Here is a 16,060-nt window from a genome sequence, read left to right as displayed (position 1 = left end):
AATTAGCTGGGCGTGGTGATGTGTGCCTGTAGTCCCAGCTACTTAGGAGGCCGAGGCAAGATAATCGCTTGAACCCAGGAGGCAGAGGTTGCAGTGAGCCGAGATCGCACCACTGCACTCCAGCTTGGCAACAGAGTGAGACTCCATCTCAAAAAAAAAAAAGAAAAAGAAAAGAAAACCTTGTTCCTGTTTCACCCTCTCTGGGATCTTTCAGCCCCACTGAACCAGAATTTTCACCTAACCAGTGCTCACATTCCATGAATAGAACTGGTAATTAAGACATTTTGTCAAGAAGCCCGGGCCCCTTCCCTGACAATGCTGAGACATATTTCTACAGCCTTCCACATCCCCAAACCTGGGGAGTAGGCAACTAAAGGAACAAATTAGAGAACTCCCTTTTCAGGTAAATTTCCAGGACAGGGACCTACAGCAGAGAGCAGAGCTATTCCTTCCCCCAGGCACATATGCTGTCATCAGTAGGACCCACACTATCTCCTATTGTGTCCCTCTCCACAGACCCCTAACTCGAAAAAATAATTGCTAACTTAGGAAAACTTCCAGATTTTGGCCAGGCGCAGTGGCTCATGGCTATAATCCTAGCACTTTGGGAGGCCGAGATGGACCATCACTTGAGATCAGGAGTTCAAGACAAGCCTGGCCAATATGGTGAAACCCCATCTTTACTAAAAATACAAAAATTAGGCACATGTGGTGGCATGTGCCTGGAATCCCAGCTACTCAGGAGATGGAGGTAGGAAAATCGTTTGAATCTGGGAGGCAGAGGTTGCAGTGAGCCAAGATTGCGCCACTGCACTCCCGCCTGGACAACAGAGTGAGACTTTGTCTCCAAACAAATAAGCAGAAAACTTCGAAATTTCACTGTGCACCTATATGTGGATGCCCAACGATCTTGGTTCACAGATAAGCTTGAGCAAGTGTTTTTTTTTTCACATCTCTTATCAGGGACAGGCTGCCTAACCTCTTCTCTAAAGAGACTGCTTGCATTTCTTCAGTATCCTGTGAAACAAAGTCAGTGGTTCCCCTGAGAGGATGTAGTAAAACATTTGTTTGTCAGGAGGCCAAGAGAATGACAGAGCTTATGCAGCCTAATTCTGCACGCCCACTAGGGTACTGCATGCCTCAATGTTATTGACATTTGCTGGTGCTTATTTATCTAAAATCTTTTCTTAAGCTGAGACCTGGAAAATACCCAGTAGATTTAGCAGCAAGAAGATTGGGAATTATATTATTGAGAGAAGTGATGGGGTATGATTAGAAAAACAGTTAGTTTGTACATTGTTGCATGAACAACAGGGGGAGGTTTAAAAAGAAAAAATTAGAGCTAGCAAGTGTGTAATATTCTTATAAGCAGCTAGAGTGAGAGCTGGGCACAGTGGCTCATGGCTCACACCTATAATCCCAGCACTTTGGGAAGCCAGAGCACATGGATCACAAGGTCAGGAGTTTGAGACCAGCCTGAGGTTCACCAACATGGTGAAACCCCATCTGTACTAAAAATATAAAACTTAGCCAGGCGTGGTGGTAGGTGCCTGTAATCACAGCTACTTGGGAGGCGGAGGCTGAAGAATCTCTTGAACCTGGGAGGCAGAGGTTGCAGTGAGCTGAGATTGCGCCACTGCACTCCAGCCTGGATGACATAGTTAGACTCTGTCTCAAACAAACAAACAAAAAAGAAGCAGCAGCTAGCTAGAGTGAGGAGTGAGAAGGGGAAATAATAAAGAGGGTATTAGCAGCTAGAATAAAAGGTAGTGTCAAAACAGGATTGTTCTAGGCCAGGCTCAGTGGCTCATGCCTAGCACTTTGGGAGACTGTGGAAGGATCCCTTGAGCCCAGGAGTTCAAGACCAGGCTGGACAACATAATGAGACCCCTGTCTCTACAAAAAATTTAAAAGTTAGCGAGATGTGGAGGTATGAGCCTGTAGTCTCCACTACTTGGGAGGCTGAGGTGGGAGGATCATGAGCCTAGGAGGTCGAGGCTGCAGTAAGTTATGATGGCATCACTGTACTCTAGCCTGGGCAATAGAGCGAGACCTTGTCTGGAAAAAACACAAGAATTGTTCTAAGGAACAATTGTACTTGTTTATAATGCTGACGGGAAAGAACCAGTAGAGAGGATAAGTTAAAAATAGATACAGCTGGGTGCGATGGCTCACACCTGTAATCCCAGCACTTTGGGAGGCCAAGATGGACAGATCACTTGAGGTCAGGAGTTCAAGACCAGCCTGGCCAACATGGTGAAACCCCGTCTCTACTACAGGTACAAAAATTAGCTGCATGTGGTGGTGTGTACCTGTAATCCCAGCTACTCGGGAAGCTGAGGCACTCAAATCACTTGAACCTGGGAGACGGAGGTTGCAGTGACCCAAGATTGCACCACTGTACTCCAGCCTGGGTGACAGAGCAAGACTCTGTCTCAAAAAAAAAAAAAAAAAAAAAAAAAAAAGCTACAAGAGATGGAGCAAGGTTCTAGAAGAGACGGGAGTGGGATTAGCGGGAAGGACTTTAGGGTGACTATATATATCAGTAAATTTGTCGATGGAAGATTTGGGGGAGCTCACACATGATGACTTCTGTTTTCTTGGCAAATTAGGAAGCAGTGTCCTTTGTTGAGTGTAGGGGAATTGGGAAGGCAGGTAGAGGACTCGTGGTGCATTTGCTGAAGCTTAAAAGGGTCAATGGAAGCTGACCAAAGACAAGCAGAGGCAGCAGTGAGCAGCGATGAAGGCCCCAGTGAGACTCTGCCCCATACAGCTGGGGTTTCTAATTTGCATGAGTATGCTCTTTCTCCTGTTTTATTTAGCACTGGAAAGGGTTTATAGGACAGGGGCTGAGGGTGTTAGATTTTGGGGACTACTGGAGGAAAACTGTGTGAAACTGTATGAGAGTTAATTCAAGTGATTTGACAAGTCTAAGAAGTGACAGGAAGTAGAGTGAGGCCTGAAGAAGACTTAAAACTAGAAGACCAAGAGAGTCAAAGAAATGGAGATGTAGAAGAGGTCAGAAAGAGGCAGAATGTGAGTAAGGCAGGAGAGTGTTACAATGAGTTGGATATTTCTTACATGGAGCAGGCAAGGTCCACAATATGAATGTATTGCCATATAAGTAGACTGTTGAAGGTGGAACAAAGGTGAAGGCCCAAACAACTACCAGTTAGATTACAAGATGGGGGCTGGGCGCGGTGGCTCAAACCTGTAATCCCAGCACTTTGGGAGGCCGAGACGGGTGGATCACGAGGTCAGGAGATCGAGACCATCCTGGCTAACCCGGTGAAACCCCGTCTCTACTAAAAAATACAAAAAACTAGCCGGGCGAGGTGGCGGGCACCTGTAGTCCCAGCTACCCAGAGGCTGAGGCAGGAGGCGTAAACCCAGGAGGCAGAGCTTGCAGTGAGCTGAGATCCGGCCACTGCTCTCCAGCCTGGGCGACAGAGCGAGACTCTATCTCAAAAAAAAAAAAAGATTACAAGATGGAAGAGAAGCACCCATGTAACAGCAACTGAAAAAACACCTGGGAATAAACTTCAACAAGAGATAGGCAATACCTTCATAGAAGAAACTTAAATACTTCTGACAGACACAAAAATAAACTTGAATAAATAGGCATGCCAAGATGGCAGTGTCCCTACTATACATGTAATACAATTCCATAAAAAGTGCCTGCAGGCTGCGTGCTAGGGTTCACACCTGTAATCCCAGCACTTTGGGAGACCGAGGCAGGTGGATTGCTTGAGTCCAAGAGTTTGAGACCAGCCTGGGCAACAAGGTTGAGAGCCCATTTCTACCAAAAAAAAAAAAAAAAAAAAAAAATTAGCCAGGTGTGGTAACGCACGCTGGTAGTCCCAGCTACTCAAAAGGCTGAGGCAGGAGGATCAACTGAGCCCTGGAGGTCGAGGCTGCAGTGAGCTATGATTGCACCACTGCACTCCAGCCTGGGCAACAGCATGAGTCCATATCAAAAATAAACATGCCTACAAGAGTTTGAGAGGAAAGCTAGGTAAGCTTATCTAAAGTTCATGTGGAAAATCCAAAGCACAAAAATTATTAAGAAAATTCTGAAAAGGAAAATCAATAAGGGAGATTATTCCTACTAGATATTTAAAATATACAGTAAAATTTCATTAATGAAGTCAGACCAACTGAACAGAATAGACAAGTCAGAAGTAAACCCAAATACTTGTGGGCATTTAATAAAAAGGCATTATTTTAAATAATGGCATCATTTCAAATTAGGAGGTGAAAAGTGGGCATTGTAGTAAGGTGTTGAGACAACTTATGCTTTTGAAATGTGCACCTCTTCATATATGGTAGGTAGCCATCTAGAGAGAGACAAAATTGGATCTATAGCTTACCCCTTGAGCCAAGATAAGCTCCAAAGGAAACAGATTTTACACATAAAACATGAAACTATAAGAGATCTGGAAGAGGCTGGGTGCAGTGGCGCACACCTGTAGTCCCAGCTATTCAGGAGGCTAAGGCATGAGAACCACTTTAGCCTGGAAGATGGAGGTCACAGTGAACTGAGACTGCGCCACTGCACTCCAGCCCGGGTAAGAGAACAAGACTCTCTCTCTCAAAAAAAGAGAGAAACCTGGAAGAAAACATGGGAGAAATCTTTTATAACCTTGAAATGGGGGAGTTTTTTCTGTCTATGATTTAAAATCCAGAAGCCATTAAAGAGGAGATTCATATATATTCAATACACACAAATCCAAAAATTCTGCATGGTATAAAATAATAATTCTGGATGAGGTAAAATAATAAACTAAGTAAAAATATAAACAACAATGGAGGAAAATATTTTCAACTTATGTCAAAAGAGCTGATCATCCATTAATGTTATAAAATGCTCCTCTAAATTAATAAGAGGCCAACAGCCCAATAAAAATAATATGAACAGTTATTTTTCTTTTTTTGAGACGGAGTCTCACTCTGTTGCCCAAGCTGGAGTGCAGTGACATGATCTCCGCTCACTGCAACCTCTGCCTCCCAGGTTATGAACAGTTCTTAAAGGAATTCAAATACATTTAACATATGAAAAAATGTTCAGGGCCAGGCGTGGTGGCTCAAGCCTGTAATCCCAGCACTTTGGGAGGCCGAGACGGGTGGATCACGAGGTCAGGAGATCAAGACCATCCTGGCTAACACGGTGAAACCCCGTCTCTATTAAAAAATACAAAAAACTAGCCGGGCGAGGTGGTGGGCGCCTGTAGTCCCAGCTACTCGGGAGGCTGAGGCAGGAGAATGGCATAAACCTGGGAGGCGGAACTTGCAGTGAGCTGAGATCCGGCCACTGCACTCCAGCCTGGGCGACAGAGCGAGGCTCCCTCTCAAAAAAAAACAACAACAACAAAAAAAAAACATTTTTCTTGCCATCCATAAGATCTGTATAATCTATGAAATCGAGGCCTGGCGCAGTGATGCATGCTTGTAATCCCAGCACTTTGGGAGATGAGGCAGGTGGATCACCTGAGGTCAGGAGTTTGAAACTAGCCTGACCAACATGATGAAACCCTGTCTCTACTAAAAATACAAAAATTAGCTGGGTGTGGTGGCAGGCACCTGTAATCCCAGCTACTTGGGAGGCTGAGGCAGGGAATCACTTGAACCTGAGAGGTGAAGGTTGCAGTGAGCCAAGATGGCGCCATTGCACTCCAGCCTGGGCAACAAGAGCAAAACTCTGTCTCAAAAAAAAAAAAATTGAAACAGAAGTGTTACCCAACAGTATTTATCCTTATCACTGTGTCTGATGAACACTAACATTTTCTGTCCTTTTTTAGCATATTCTTTTTGTTTCTAATTTGAATTTACTAAAGTCATAGCCCACTATAAATTGTGACACATTTTAAATTAATAAGAGAACCAAAATATGATGATGCTTTACATGTAAAAGGATTAATATTTTTTCAAAAAAATTGTTTTCCCCCTTCCCTTTCTCCCTAATTCTCTCCTTCCTTTCCCTCTCTCCTTCTCTCCCTCCTTCTTTCCCTCTCTCCTTCTTTCCCTTCTTACTTCCTTGTTTCCTTCCTTCCTGTTTCCTAAACAATTTAGTTCAAAAGGCATGGATGGGCCTGAGCAGGGAAAACATCTGCTCAGCAAGGCATGCCCTGGTGCGGAGGCCCTGCAAGATGTTTTTCAGGTTGCCCAGTTGTCCCGACCTGCAGGACAGTCGAACAGACCCTGGAAGGGGGAGTGGGAATGGAGGAGACAAGAAAACACGAGAAATGGAGACAAGACAAATAGCCTGATCAAGTCTCGTTTAATGGTGGCAGTGCAATGCCTTACATAGGCTGGCAGAGGAAGAGGTTGGGCCAGGGCGGTGACAGGAGGCTGGGCTTACTCAAATTACAATCGCGCATGCGCCGTGGGTTTGTACTTTTCCCGGGCGCGGGATCGCGCCTGCGCCCTAGGCTGCATATCTTCCTGAACGGGAAAATGCGCTCGCGGGAAAGGTTGGCGCGCCAGGAACAGTTTAGGCGCGCGCGGGAAAACTTAGGCTCGCGCGGGAAAAGCTTTGGGCNGGGGGAGTGGGAATGGAGGAGACAAGAAAACACGAGAAATGGAGACAAGACAAATAGCCTGATCAAGTCTCGTTTAATGGTGGCAGTGCAATGCCTTACATAGGCTGGCAGAGGAAGAGGTTGGGCCAGGGCGGTGACAGGAGGCTGGGCTTACTCAAATTACAATCGCGCATGCGCCGTGGGTTTGTACTTTTGCCGGGCGCGGGATCGCGCCTGCGCCCTAGGCTGCATATCTTCCTGAACGGGAAAATGCGCTCGCGGGAAAGGTTGGCGCGCCAGGAACAGTTTAGGCGCGCGCGGGAAAAACTTAGGCTCGCGCGGGAAAAGCTTTGGGCGCGCGCGGGAACAGTTTAGGCGCGCGCGGGAAGGGTCCGCAATAAAGAACCCGGAAATATGCCGTCTTGTCTCCGCTTTGCGGAGATCAAGCAACAGAGGTCCGCTAATTCCGGGCCTCATGGCTCCGGACACCCAGTGGCATCACAGCATGCTCATACTGACCACAGGCCTGTCTAGAAGGTATCCATTCTTAGATACAAAGGAGGTCATAGGTGCCCCAGACATCTGATTTTACTAAAGACTCATACCCCTAAAGTGGATCCAGGGAATATAGAGTCAGTGGGGACAGATAACGGGCAAAAATAGTAGAGACATTGAGACTACAGTAATCTGTGCCAATCCCCAGTTTTTTGTTATTTTTTTATAAAGAGCCCTCAGGCAAGATTAATGGAAGCCCGATGAACACCTGCCATAAGCCAGAGGGCCTTAGTCTGTAGCTATGCCCGAGGTCTTACAATCACTTAACTTGGGATTTGGACACAAGTTAGATTTCATGTCATTCTCACTGTGGGCAAGGGAAGTTCCTCTGCTTCCACGTCTGAAAACAGTTTCTTCCCAAAGAGCACTTTGTCTATAATCTTAGACAACAGGCAGGTAGGTAGCATGAGATCTGATAGCAGACTTAGGTGAAAGTACAAAGAAGGGCTTGGAGGTTTCAGTGAATGATTGGGCCTCTAGCCAGGTGAGGCCAAACCAGGAAGGAAGTAGACAGTGGATAATGAGTGACCAGTATTTCTGCATGCTCCCTTATGCATGGGTTGGTGGGGGCTTTATCCTCCTCAATGCCCACCTTCCTTTTGAAAGCAGTTATAATCGGGGAGCTAACACAGGGGACCTAGATTAGCTGAAGAACTGGGGCAAATAGAATACAGTTTGTTCCTCAAAGCTGCCTAAAAGCCCAAGGCAGTCTTTGCCTCAATCTGCAATTTGGTGCTGGGATGTAGATGGGCCGCCCTTTGATTAAAGATGTGAGTATGCCTTGGGACCGTCCTCAGTGAGTGATCAGCATCTCTACAGTGCATGCACAGGCTCTCCTGGTATCATAGATAGCAAGTGTGTCAGGCAGCTGCAGGAGTTTTTCCATTTCCCTCACAGAGGCAAGATGTGGAAGGAAGGAAATCAGCAAAAGTGGCCATGATCATGGTGATACAGCTGCCATGTTTCCAGGGATAAACTAAAGTTCTGGAAGCTAGAGCTTAGGCAATGAATGCCTTGAACTCCAGGCTCCTGGGCAGTAGGAGCCTAGAGGACCATACCTCCCTGTGGGTTCAGGAGCCAGGTCCACAGGCTACAGATTCAGTGCTAAGAGACCATGAGAGGTAGTCTGTAGAGCTCCAGCCGTCATTTCAAACACTCAGGAGTCAAAGTCCATGTGCAAACAAGCCTTTTGGCTGAAAAGAAAGTGTTCCAGTTGATAGTTTGGTTGAAATAATACATTGGTTTAAAATTAATCTTCTCAATCAGGTATAACTGTAATCACATGTACTTTTAATTTTTCCACATGTAATTTAATCTTAGACCATAGTCATTTGTATATATTTTGTACATCTATTAATCTGTTTTCCATAACTTTTTGACTTGGACTTTTTTTTTTCTTTTAAAAATTTGTGGCCAGGCACAGTGGCTCACACCTGTAATCCCAGCACTTTGGGAGGCCAAGGCAAAAGGATCACTTGCGCTCAGGAGTTTGAGACCAACCTGGGCAACATAGGGAGACTTCGTCTCTACCAAAAAAAAAAAAAAAAAAAGCTGGGTATTATGGCACGTGCCTGTGGTCCCACCTACTCTGGAGGCTGAGGCAAAAGGATCACTTGAGCCCAGGAAGTCAAAGCTGATGTGAGCTATGATCACACCACTGCACTCCAGCCTGGGTGACAAAGCAAGACCCTGTCTTAAAAAAAAAAAAAAAAAAATCTAATATATGTTTGGCCAACTAACTACTCTTGCTGTGCTATTTGTAATAACAAGAAACTACAACCTAAATGTGAATCGGTTAAAAATACTTTGGTACTGACGGGGCGCGGTGGCTCACGCCTATAATCCCAGCACTTTGGGAGGTCGAGGCGGGTGAATCACAAGGTCAGGAGTTCAAGACCAGCCTGACTAACATGGTGAAACCCCATCCCTACTAAAAATACAGGAAATTAGCTGGGTGTGGTGGCAAGCGCCTGTAATACCAGCTACTTGGGAGACAGAGGTCGCAATGAGCTGAGATTGCACCACTGCACTCCAGCCTGGGTGAAAGAGTAAGACCCTGTCTCAAAAAAAAAAAAAAAAAAAAAATTCACACATAAGATCTTAAGTTCTACTTTTACTCCTATAATTTTTGTTTGTTTGTTTGTTTGTGATAGAGTTTCACTCTTTTTGCCCAGGCTGGAGTGCAATGGCACGATCTTGGCTCACTGCAGCCTCCGCCTCCTGAGTTCAAGTGATTCTCCTGCCTCAGCCTCCTGAGTAGCTGGGATTCTTGGCTAATTTTTTGTAATTTTAGTAGAGACAGGGTTTCATAGTGTTGGCCAGGCTGGTCTCAAACACCTCAGGTGATCTGCCCGCTTCAGCCCCCCAAAGTGCTTGGGATTACAGACATGAGCCACTGCGCCCGGCCTCTTACTATAATTTTATGCTTGAATTTACTTATTTGACTTTACTGTATTAAATGAGTAGGAATAATTTGTTGGCCATGCATAATCTAATTTTTGTTTTGTTTTGTTTTTGTCATTGTTGTTTGTGAGACAGGGTCTCACTTTGTCACCCAGGCTGAAGTGCAGTGGCACAATCACAGCTCACGGCAACTTCTGCCTCCCAGGCCCAAGCAATTCTCCCACCTCAGCCTCCCCAGTAGCTGGGGCTATAGGTGCGCACCACCACACCCGGATAATTTTTGCATCTTTTTGTAGAGACAGGGTTTTGCCATGTTGCCCAGGCTGGTTTTGAGCTCCTGGGCTCAAGCATTTGCCCACCTTGGCCTCCCAGAGTGCTGGGTTTACAGGAAAGAGCCACTTTACCGAGCCTAATTTTTTGTTAAGGATAATTTAAAAGGGTTGGGGCTACCAGATTTTGTGTGGGTGAACATGATGAAATCAATGACTTAGGAAGAATAATTTGGTTTTATTATGCTGAATAATGAAATAGGAGGAAAGACTGTTGGCAAAGAGACTAGGATATCCTTAAAACAGAGGCTCTTAAACTTTTTTTGAATCTTGAACCCCTTTGAAAATCTAATGAAAGTTATGGTTCTCACTCTAGAAAAATATATGTAGGTACTTGCCCACAAAACTTTGTGTTCAATTTTAGCAGGTCTACAGATCCCCAGTACTACCAAAACATTCACAAAAGAAATAAACCAGCCCATAAATATATGGGGAAATGTTCAAGCTAACATAATGAAATAAATAAAAATTAAAGCATGGATGAGGTACCATTTTTCACCCATCAAATTGGCAAAATCAAAATGTTATCACATCCTATGTTGGGAATGATGTGGGTGAAATGAGTTACATTTCACGCTGTTAGGTACATTTGGTAGAGCCTTATGTGTGTTTGGTCACCCAGGCTCAGGTGCAGTGGCACAATCATGACTCGCTGCAGCTGTAGCCTCCCTGGGCTCAGTGGTCCTCTCACCTCAGCCTCCCTAGTAGCTAGGATGGCAAGCGCATGCCACCACACCTGGCTATGTTTTTTGTATTTTTTGTAGACACGATTTCGCTGTGTTGTCCAGGTTGGTCTTGAACTCCTGGCCTCAAGCAATCTGCCTGCTTTGGCCTCCCAAAATGCTAGGATTACAGGCGTGAGCCCCTGTACCCAGTCATGGTAGAGACTTTTAAGAGAACAATTTGACAGAATTTATCAAAATGTATACTGTGCAAACCCTATGATCTGGCATTGCTTTTTTTTTTTCTGAGATGGAGTCTTGCTCTGTTGCTCAGACTGGAGTGCAGTGGCGCGATCTTGGCTCACTGCAACCTCCGCCTCCCAGGTTCAAGTGATTCTCCTGCCTCAGCCTCCCGAGTAGCTGGGATTACAGATATACACCACCACACCTGGCTAATTTTTTGTTTGTTTGTTTTTTGAGATGGAGTCTCGCTCTGTCGCCCAGGCTGGAGTGCAGTGGCGTGATCTTGGCTCACTGCAAGCTCTGCCTCCCAGGTTCACGCCGTTCTCCTGCCTTAGTCTCCCGAGTAGCTATGACTACAGATGCCAGCTCCTATGCCTGGCTAATTTTTTTTTTTTTTTTTTTTTTTTTTTTGTATTTTTTGTACAGACAGGGTTTCACCGTGTTAACCAGGATGTTCTCAATTTCCTGACCTCGTGATCCGCCCGTCTCGGCCTCCCAAAGTGCTGGGATTACAGGCATGAGCCACCACACCCAGCCTAATTTTTGTATTTTTTTAGTAGAGGTGGGGTTTCACCATGTTGGCAAGGCTGGTCTTGAACTCCTGACCTTGCGATCCACCTGCCTCGGCCTCCCAAAGTGCTGAGATTGCAGGCATGAGCCACTGCACCTGGCCTGGCATTGCATATTGTCTGTCATATTGAAATACTAACTTAGGTCCATAAGATGTTTGTGTAAGGATGTTCATTGCATTACTGTATGAAATAGCAAAGAAAATTGGAAACCTAAAACTTAACAGCAGGAGAAAAGAGTTTTTAAAAGTAGGATATGCCCTTTAAAAAGAATGAGGTAGATATATATATATATACATACACACACACACACACACACATATATACACACACTCATTTAGAAAGAATATTGTTGAGTAACAAAGTTACATAGGCAATACATACATTATCCTGTTTTGGTTTAAAAATAAATTAAAACTATGTATGTATAAATACATACACATAGTTACTCATACATATGTGTGTGTTAGAAGGGACTCTTCCTCCCTGAGAGTTGACAGACGATACCTGCGTACCAAAGTAGGTGTAGGAACCCTCACCCACATCTCCATGAGCATAGTAAATGACTTCATGAACCTCATCCCTCGGCCAGCCAGAGCAAGGCTATAAGAAAGATCTGAGAGAGGCCAGGCATGGTCGCTCACACTTGTAATCCCAGCACTTTGGGAGGACGAGGCAGGCAGATCATTTAAGGTCAGGAGTTCAAGACCAACTTGGCCAACATGGTGAAACCCTGTGTCTACTAAAAATATAAAAATTAGCCAGGCATGATGGTGTGGACCTGTAGTCCCAGCTACTCGGGAGGCTGAGGTGGGAGAATCACTTGAACCTGGGAGGCAGAGGTTGCAGTGAGCTGAGATCACACCACTGCACTCCAGCCTGGGCAACAGAGTGAGGCTCTGTCTCAAAAAAAAAAAAAAAAAAAAAAAAAGAGAGATCTGAGAGGGACTTCTGTGAGGAGACTGGGTAAAGAGTAGAAAACCATGTTGTGAGTTCCTAACCCCCTTTTGAGGGAAGAGGTAGAAGGATGCATATTAAGGGCTGAGCCAAGGTGGAATGGTTAGAATTTTCCCTACCCAGTTTCCCATGACAGTTCCTGCAGAACTAGTGATGATACTGCCATCAAGTGTCCCAATTAAGACAACAATTATCTGGTTACCCAGGTTCAAGGGGACCACTCTGGCAGCTGTAATGTCTGTTCTCTATGGTTGGAAGGTGAAGACTGGTGTGGACCTCATGTCTAAGAAAGCTGAAGCTGACCCGCTCAGAAAGTCCAAGACCAGGAAGAGATGACTTAAATGGCCTTTGTGGGTTAGCCAGGAGAAGCTGCTGAATTGGGATGAGTCTGTACTGCCCAGCTTTGTTGGGGCAAGGTATCATCAGTGTTTCCTGTGGGTCAGCCAGTGTGGTCTTGGATCTTGTCAAGTAGGGTACATGCCCAAAGTAGAGATCTATCTATCTAGGTTATGGAAATGACAAGGGGTGAGGGGAAGATGTCTAGCAAGAGCCTCCCAAAAGTGGTAAAACTTCTCCAAAATGAAGCCATTTTAACCATCTGCCAAGCTGAGAATGTGAAGCCACTCAGCCATACAAAAACAAGCCATTCTCTTAATCTCTTCTCCCTCCACACAGTCCCTAATCCCTAACTCTTGTTAGAAACTAAACTACAGTGAGTGGGCTGAGTGCGGTGGCTCATGCTTGTAATCCCAGCACTTGGGGAGGCCAAGGCGGGCGGATTACCTGAGCTTGGGAATTCGAGACCAGCCTGACCAACGTGGCAAAACCTTGTCTCTACTAAAAATATGAAAGATTAACCAGGTGTGGTGGTGCATGCCTGTGGTCCCAGCTACTTGGGAAGCTGAGGCACGAGAATCGTTTGAACCCAGAAGGCAGAGGTTGCAGGGAGCCTATAGCACACCACTGCACTCCAGCCTGGCCACAGAGCAAGACTGTCTCCAAAGAAAATTAAAATTTAAATTTAAAAAACTACAGTGAGAGAGTGAGGACAGGGGTGAGCAGGGAAGTAGTAAAGTGGGGAAAGAAGCAAGAGAGTAAAGGCAAAGAGACTCATGGGGAGATGGTAGAGTGGGGGAGCAACTCAAGTAGGGAGAAAGATAGAACATGACCCTTTCTATAACCCATCCAGGGGAAGGGAAAGGAATTACTTTTGGGGTTTTGACTATTACCCAGGACTGATCATTTTAATTATTGCGTAGATACTGTGTTTGTGACAATGTAACAGTAGGAACATCTGTTACCTAAGAATTAAGGGGAGGCTAGCAGCAGTGGCTCACACCTGTAATCCCAGTACTTTGGGAAGCCCAGGCAGGAGGATTGCTTGAGGCCAAGAGTTCCAGACCAGCCTGGGAAACAGTGAGACCCTGTCTCTAAAAAAAAAAAAAAAAATCAAAATATTAGTCAGGCATGGTGGTACACACCTGTAGTCCTAGCTACTTGGGAAGCTGAGGTGGGAGTATTGCTTGAGCCCAGGATGTGGCTGCAGGGAGCTATGATCATGCCACTACACTCCAGCCTAGGTGACAGAGGGAGATACTTTCTCAAAAAATAAGAATTAAGAGGCCGGGTGTGGTGGCTCATGCCTGTAATCCCAGCACTTTGGGAGGCTGAGGCAGTCAGATCATCTGAGGTCAAGAGTTCGAGATCGGCCTGGCCAACATGGTGAAACCCCGTCTGTACTAAAAATACAAAAATTAGCTGGGCGTGGTGGTGCACGCCTGTAATCCCAGCTCCTCGGGAGGCTGAGGCAGGAGTATTGCTTGAACCCAGGAGGTGGAAGTTGTGGTGAGCCAATATCGCGCCCCTGCACTCCAGCCTGGGTGATAGAGTGAGACTCCCATCTCAAAAAAAAAAGGAAGGGAAAGCCATGGGACCTGTTGAAGTCTTCATCTAGAAGCAGAGGAAGAATACCTCCACTAAGTAAAGTTTAAAGAAGTTGTGGGAGACTAAAATGAAATTTAAAAATCATAATCCATAGGTCATGCTTGTCCAAAATATGGTTTTCATATATACCTGTGTGAACATAGGGAAAATCTGACAAGACAGGCTCCGAACTATTAACAAGGATTTCCTTTAATGGATGAGATTCTTTCTTTACACTTTACACATTCTCACATTATTTGAATATGTGTCTATCAGCAAGTATTAGTTTTATCATTTTAAACAAAAGATAAAAATAGGAAGAAATACTGTTTAAATGAACAAGTAGCTGGCATTACAATCAAGTTCATCTGCATACGAGATTTATAAAGGCCTGGCCTCAGATCAGCCTTCTCTAATTAATCATTCCTCTGTCTCCCACCACTGATCAGAGACTTTTCCCTGATACACCTTATTCTTGTGTCCATCTGCTTTCAAGCATGGATACTCCTGGATGATCTCTTCTTTCTATGATTACTGCACATGTTTAAAAATTCCCTCTGCTCCTTGCTTCTTGTGACTTCTCATAGTCTTTCCCTTTGTGACGTGGCGACATTGGAAAACTTTCAATGCCACGTATGCCTTGTACACATTACTGTCAGTTTTATTTGGTAATTTGCTGTGCAATAATTTCTTCTTCCAATCATAGATAACATGAGAACATCGGAAAGTATTTGTATGTTCTGAATTTCTTTTAGATGGAGAAAACAGGCCGGAGATCAAAAAGTCAACCACAAGCCAGAATATTTCTGATGAAAATCAAACCCATGAGATGATAATGGAGAGACTCTCTGGAGACTGCTTCTGGTACTCCATCCTAGGAGGACTCTGGGATTTTGATTACCATCCGGAGTTTAACCAAGAAAACCACAAGAGATATTTAGGACAAGTGACTTTGACCCACAGAAAGATCACACAGGAGAGAAGCCTTGAGTGTAATAAATTTGCAGAAAACTGTAATCTGAACTCAAACCTTATGCATCAGAGAATTCCTTCTATTAAAATACCCCTGAATTCTGACACACAGGGAAACAGCATCAAACATAATTCAGACTTGGTTTACTCTCAGGGAAATTATGTAAGAGAGACACCCTATGAATACAGTGAGTGTGGAAAAATCTTCAATCAACATATTCTTCTTACTGATCATATTCATACCACAGAGAAACCCAACCACAACTCATCTTTTACCCAGCCTCAGATGGTGCTTACAGGAGAGAAACCCTATAAGTGTGATGAATGTGGAAAAAGATTCAGCCAGAGGATACATCTCATTCAACATCAGAGAATTCACACGGGAGAAAAGCCTTTTATATGCAATGGATGTGGGAAAGCCTTCCGTCAGCATTCATCCTTTACTCAGCATCTGAGGATTCATACTGGAGAAAAGCCCTATAAATGTAATCAATGTGGTAAAGCTTTTAGCCGCATCACATCCCTTACTGAACATCATAGACTTCATACTGGAGAGAAACCTTACGAATGTGGTTTCTGTGGCAAAGCCTTCAGTCAGAGGACACATCTGAATCAACATGAAAGAACTCATACAGGAGAGAAACCCTATAAATGTAATGAATGCGGGAAAGCCTTTAGCCAGAGCGCGCACCTTAATCAACACAGGAAAATCCATACTCGGGAGAAACTATGTGAATATAAATGTGAGCAAACAGTTTGCCACAGTCCTTCACTTAGCAGCACATAACTTGTGGTGGGGGAAATAGATAAATAAATAAATGTAGGAGATTTTTTGGTCAGACCTTTTTATCCCATTCAATATAAAATTATTCATAGTGGAGAGAAAGCTTATACATAAACTTTCTTTCTTTCTTTCTTTTTTTTTTTTT

The 16,060-nt window shown here is 44.6% G+C and overlaps 1 protein-coding gene across 4 annotated transcripts in view; it reads left to right on the top strand.

Annotated features, from left to right (window-relative positions):
• The window catches only part of ZNF713 (zinc finger protein 713), a 34,505-nt gene extending 18,445 nt beyond the window's left edge, over window positions 1-16,060 (top strand). For all 4 annotated transcript variants that reach the window (XM_017867323.1, XM_017867322.1, XM_017867321.1 and 1 more), the window contains one exon: window positions 14,915-16,060. In XM_017867323.1, the coding sequence (XP_017722812.1) occupies window positions 14,915-15,918 (1,004 nt within the window). In that variant the 3' untranslated portion in view covers window positions 15,919-16,060. The remainder of the gene's footprint in view (window positions 1-14,914) is intronic.

Source organism: Rhinopithecus bieti, unplaced genomic scaffold (genome assembly GCF_001698545.2).
Source record: "Rhinopithecus bieti isolate Rb0 unplaced genomic scaffold, ASM169854v2 scaffold_3947, whole genome shotgun sequence".
Lineage (NCBI taxonomy): Eukaryota > Metazoa > Chordata > Mammalia > Primates > Cercopithecidae > Rhinopithecus > Rhinopithecus bieti.
This window is presented reverse-complemented; position numbering and strand designations above follow the sequence as displayed.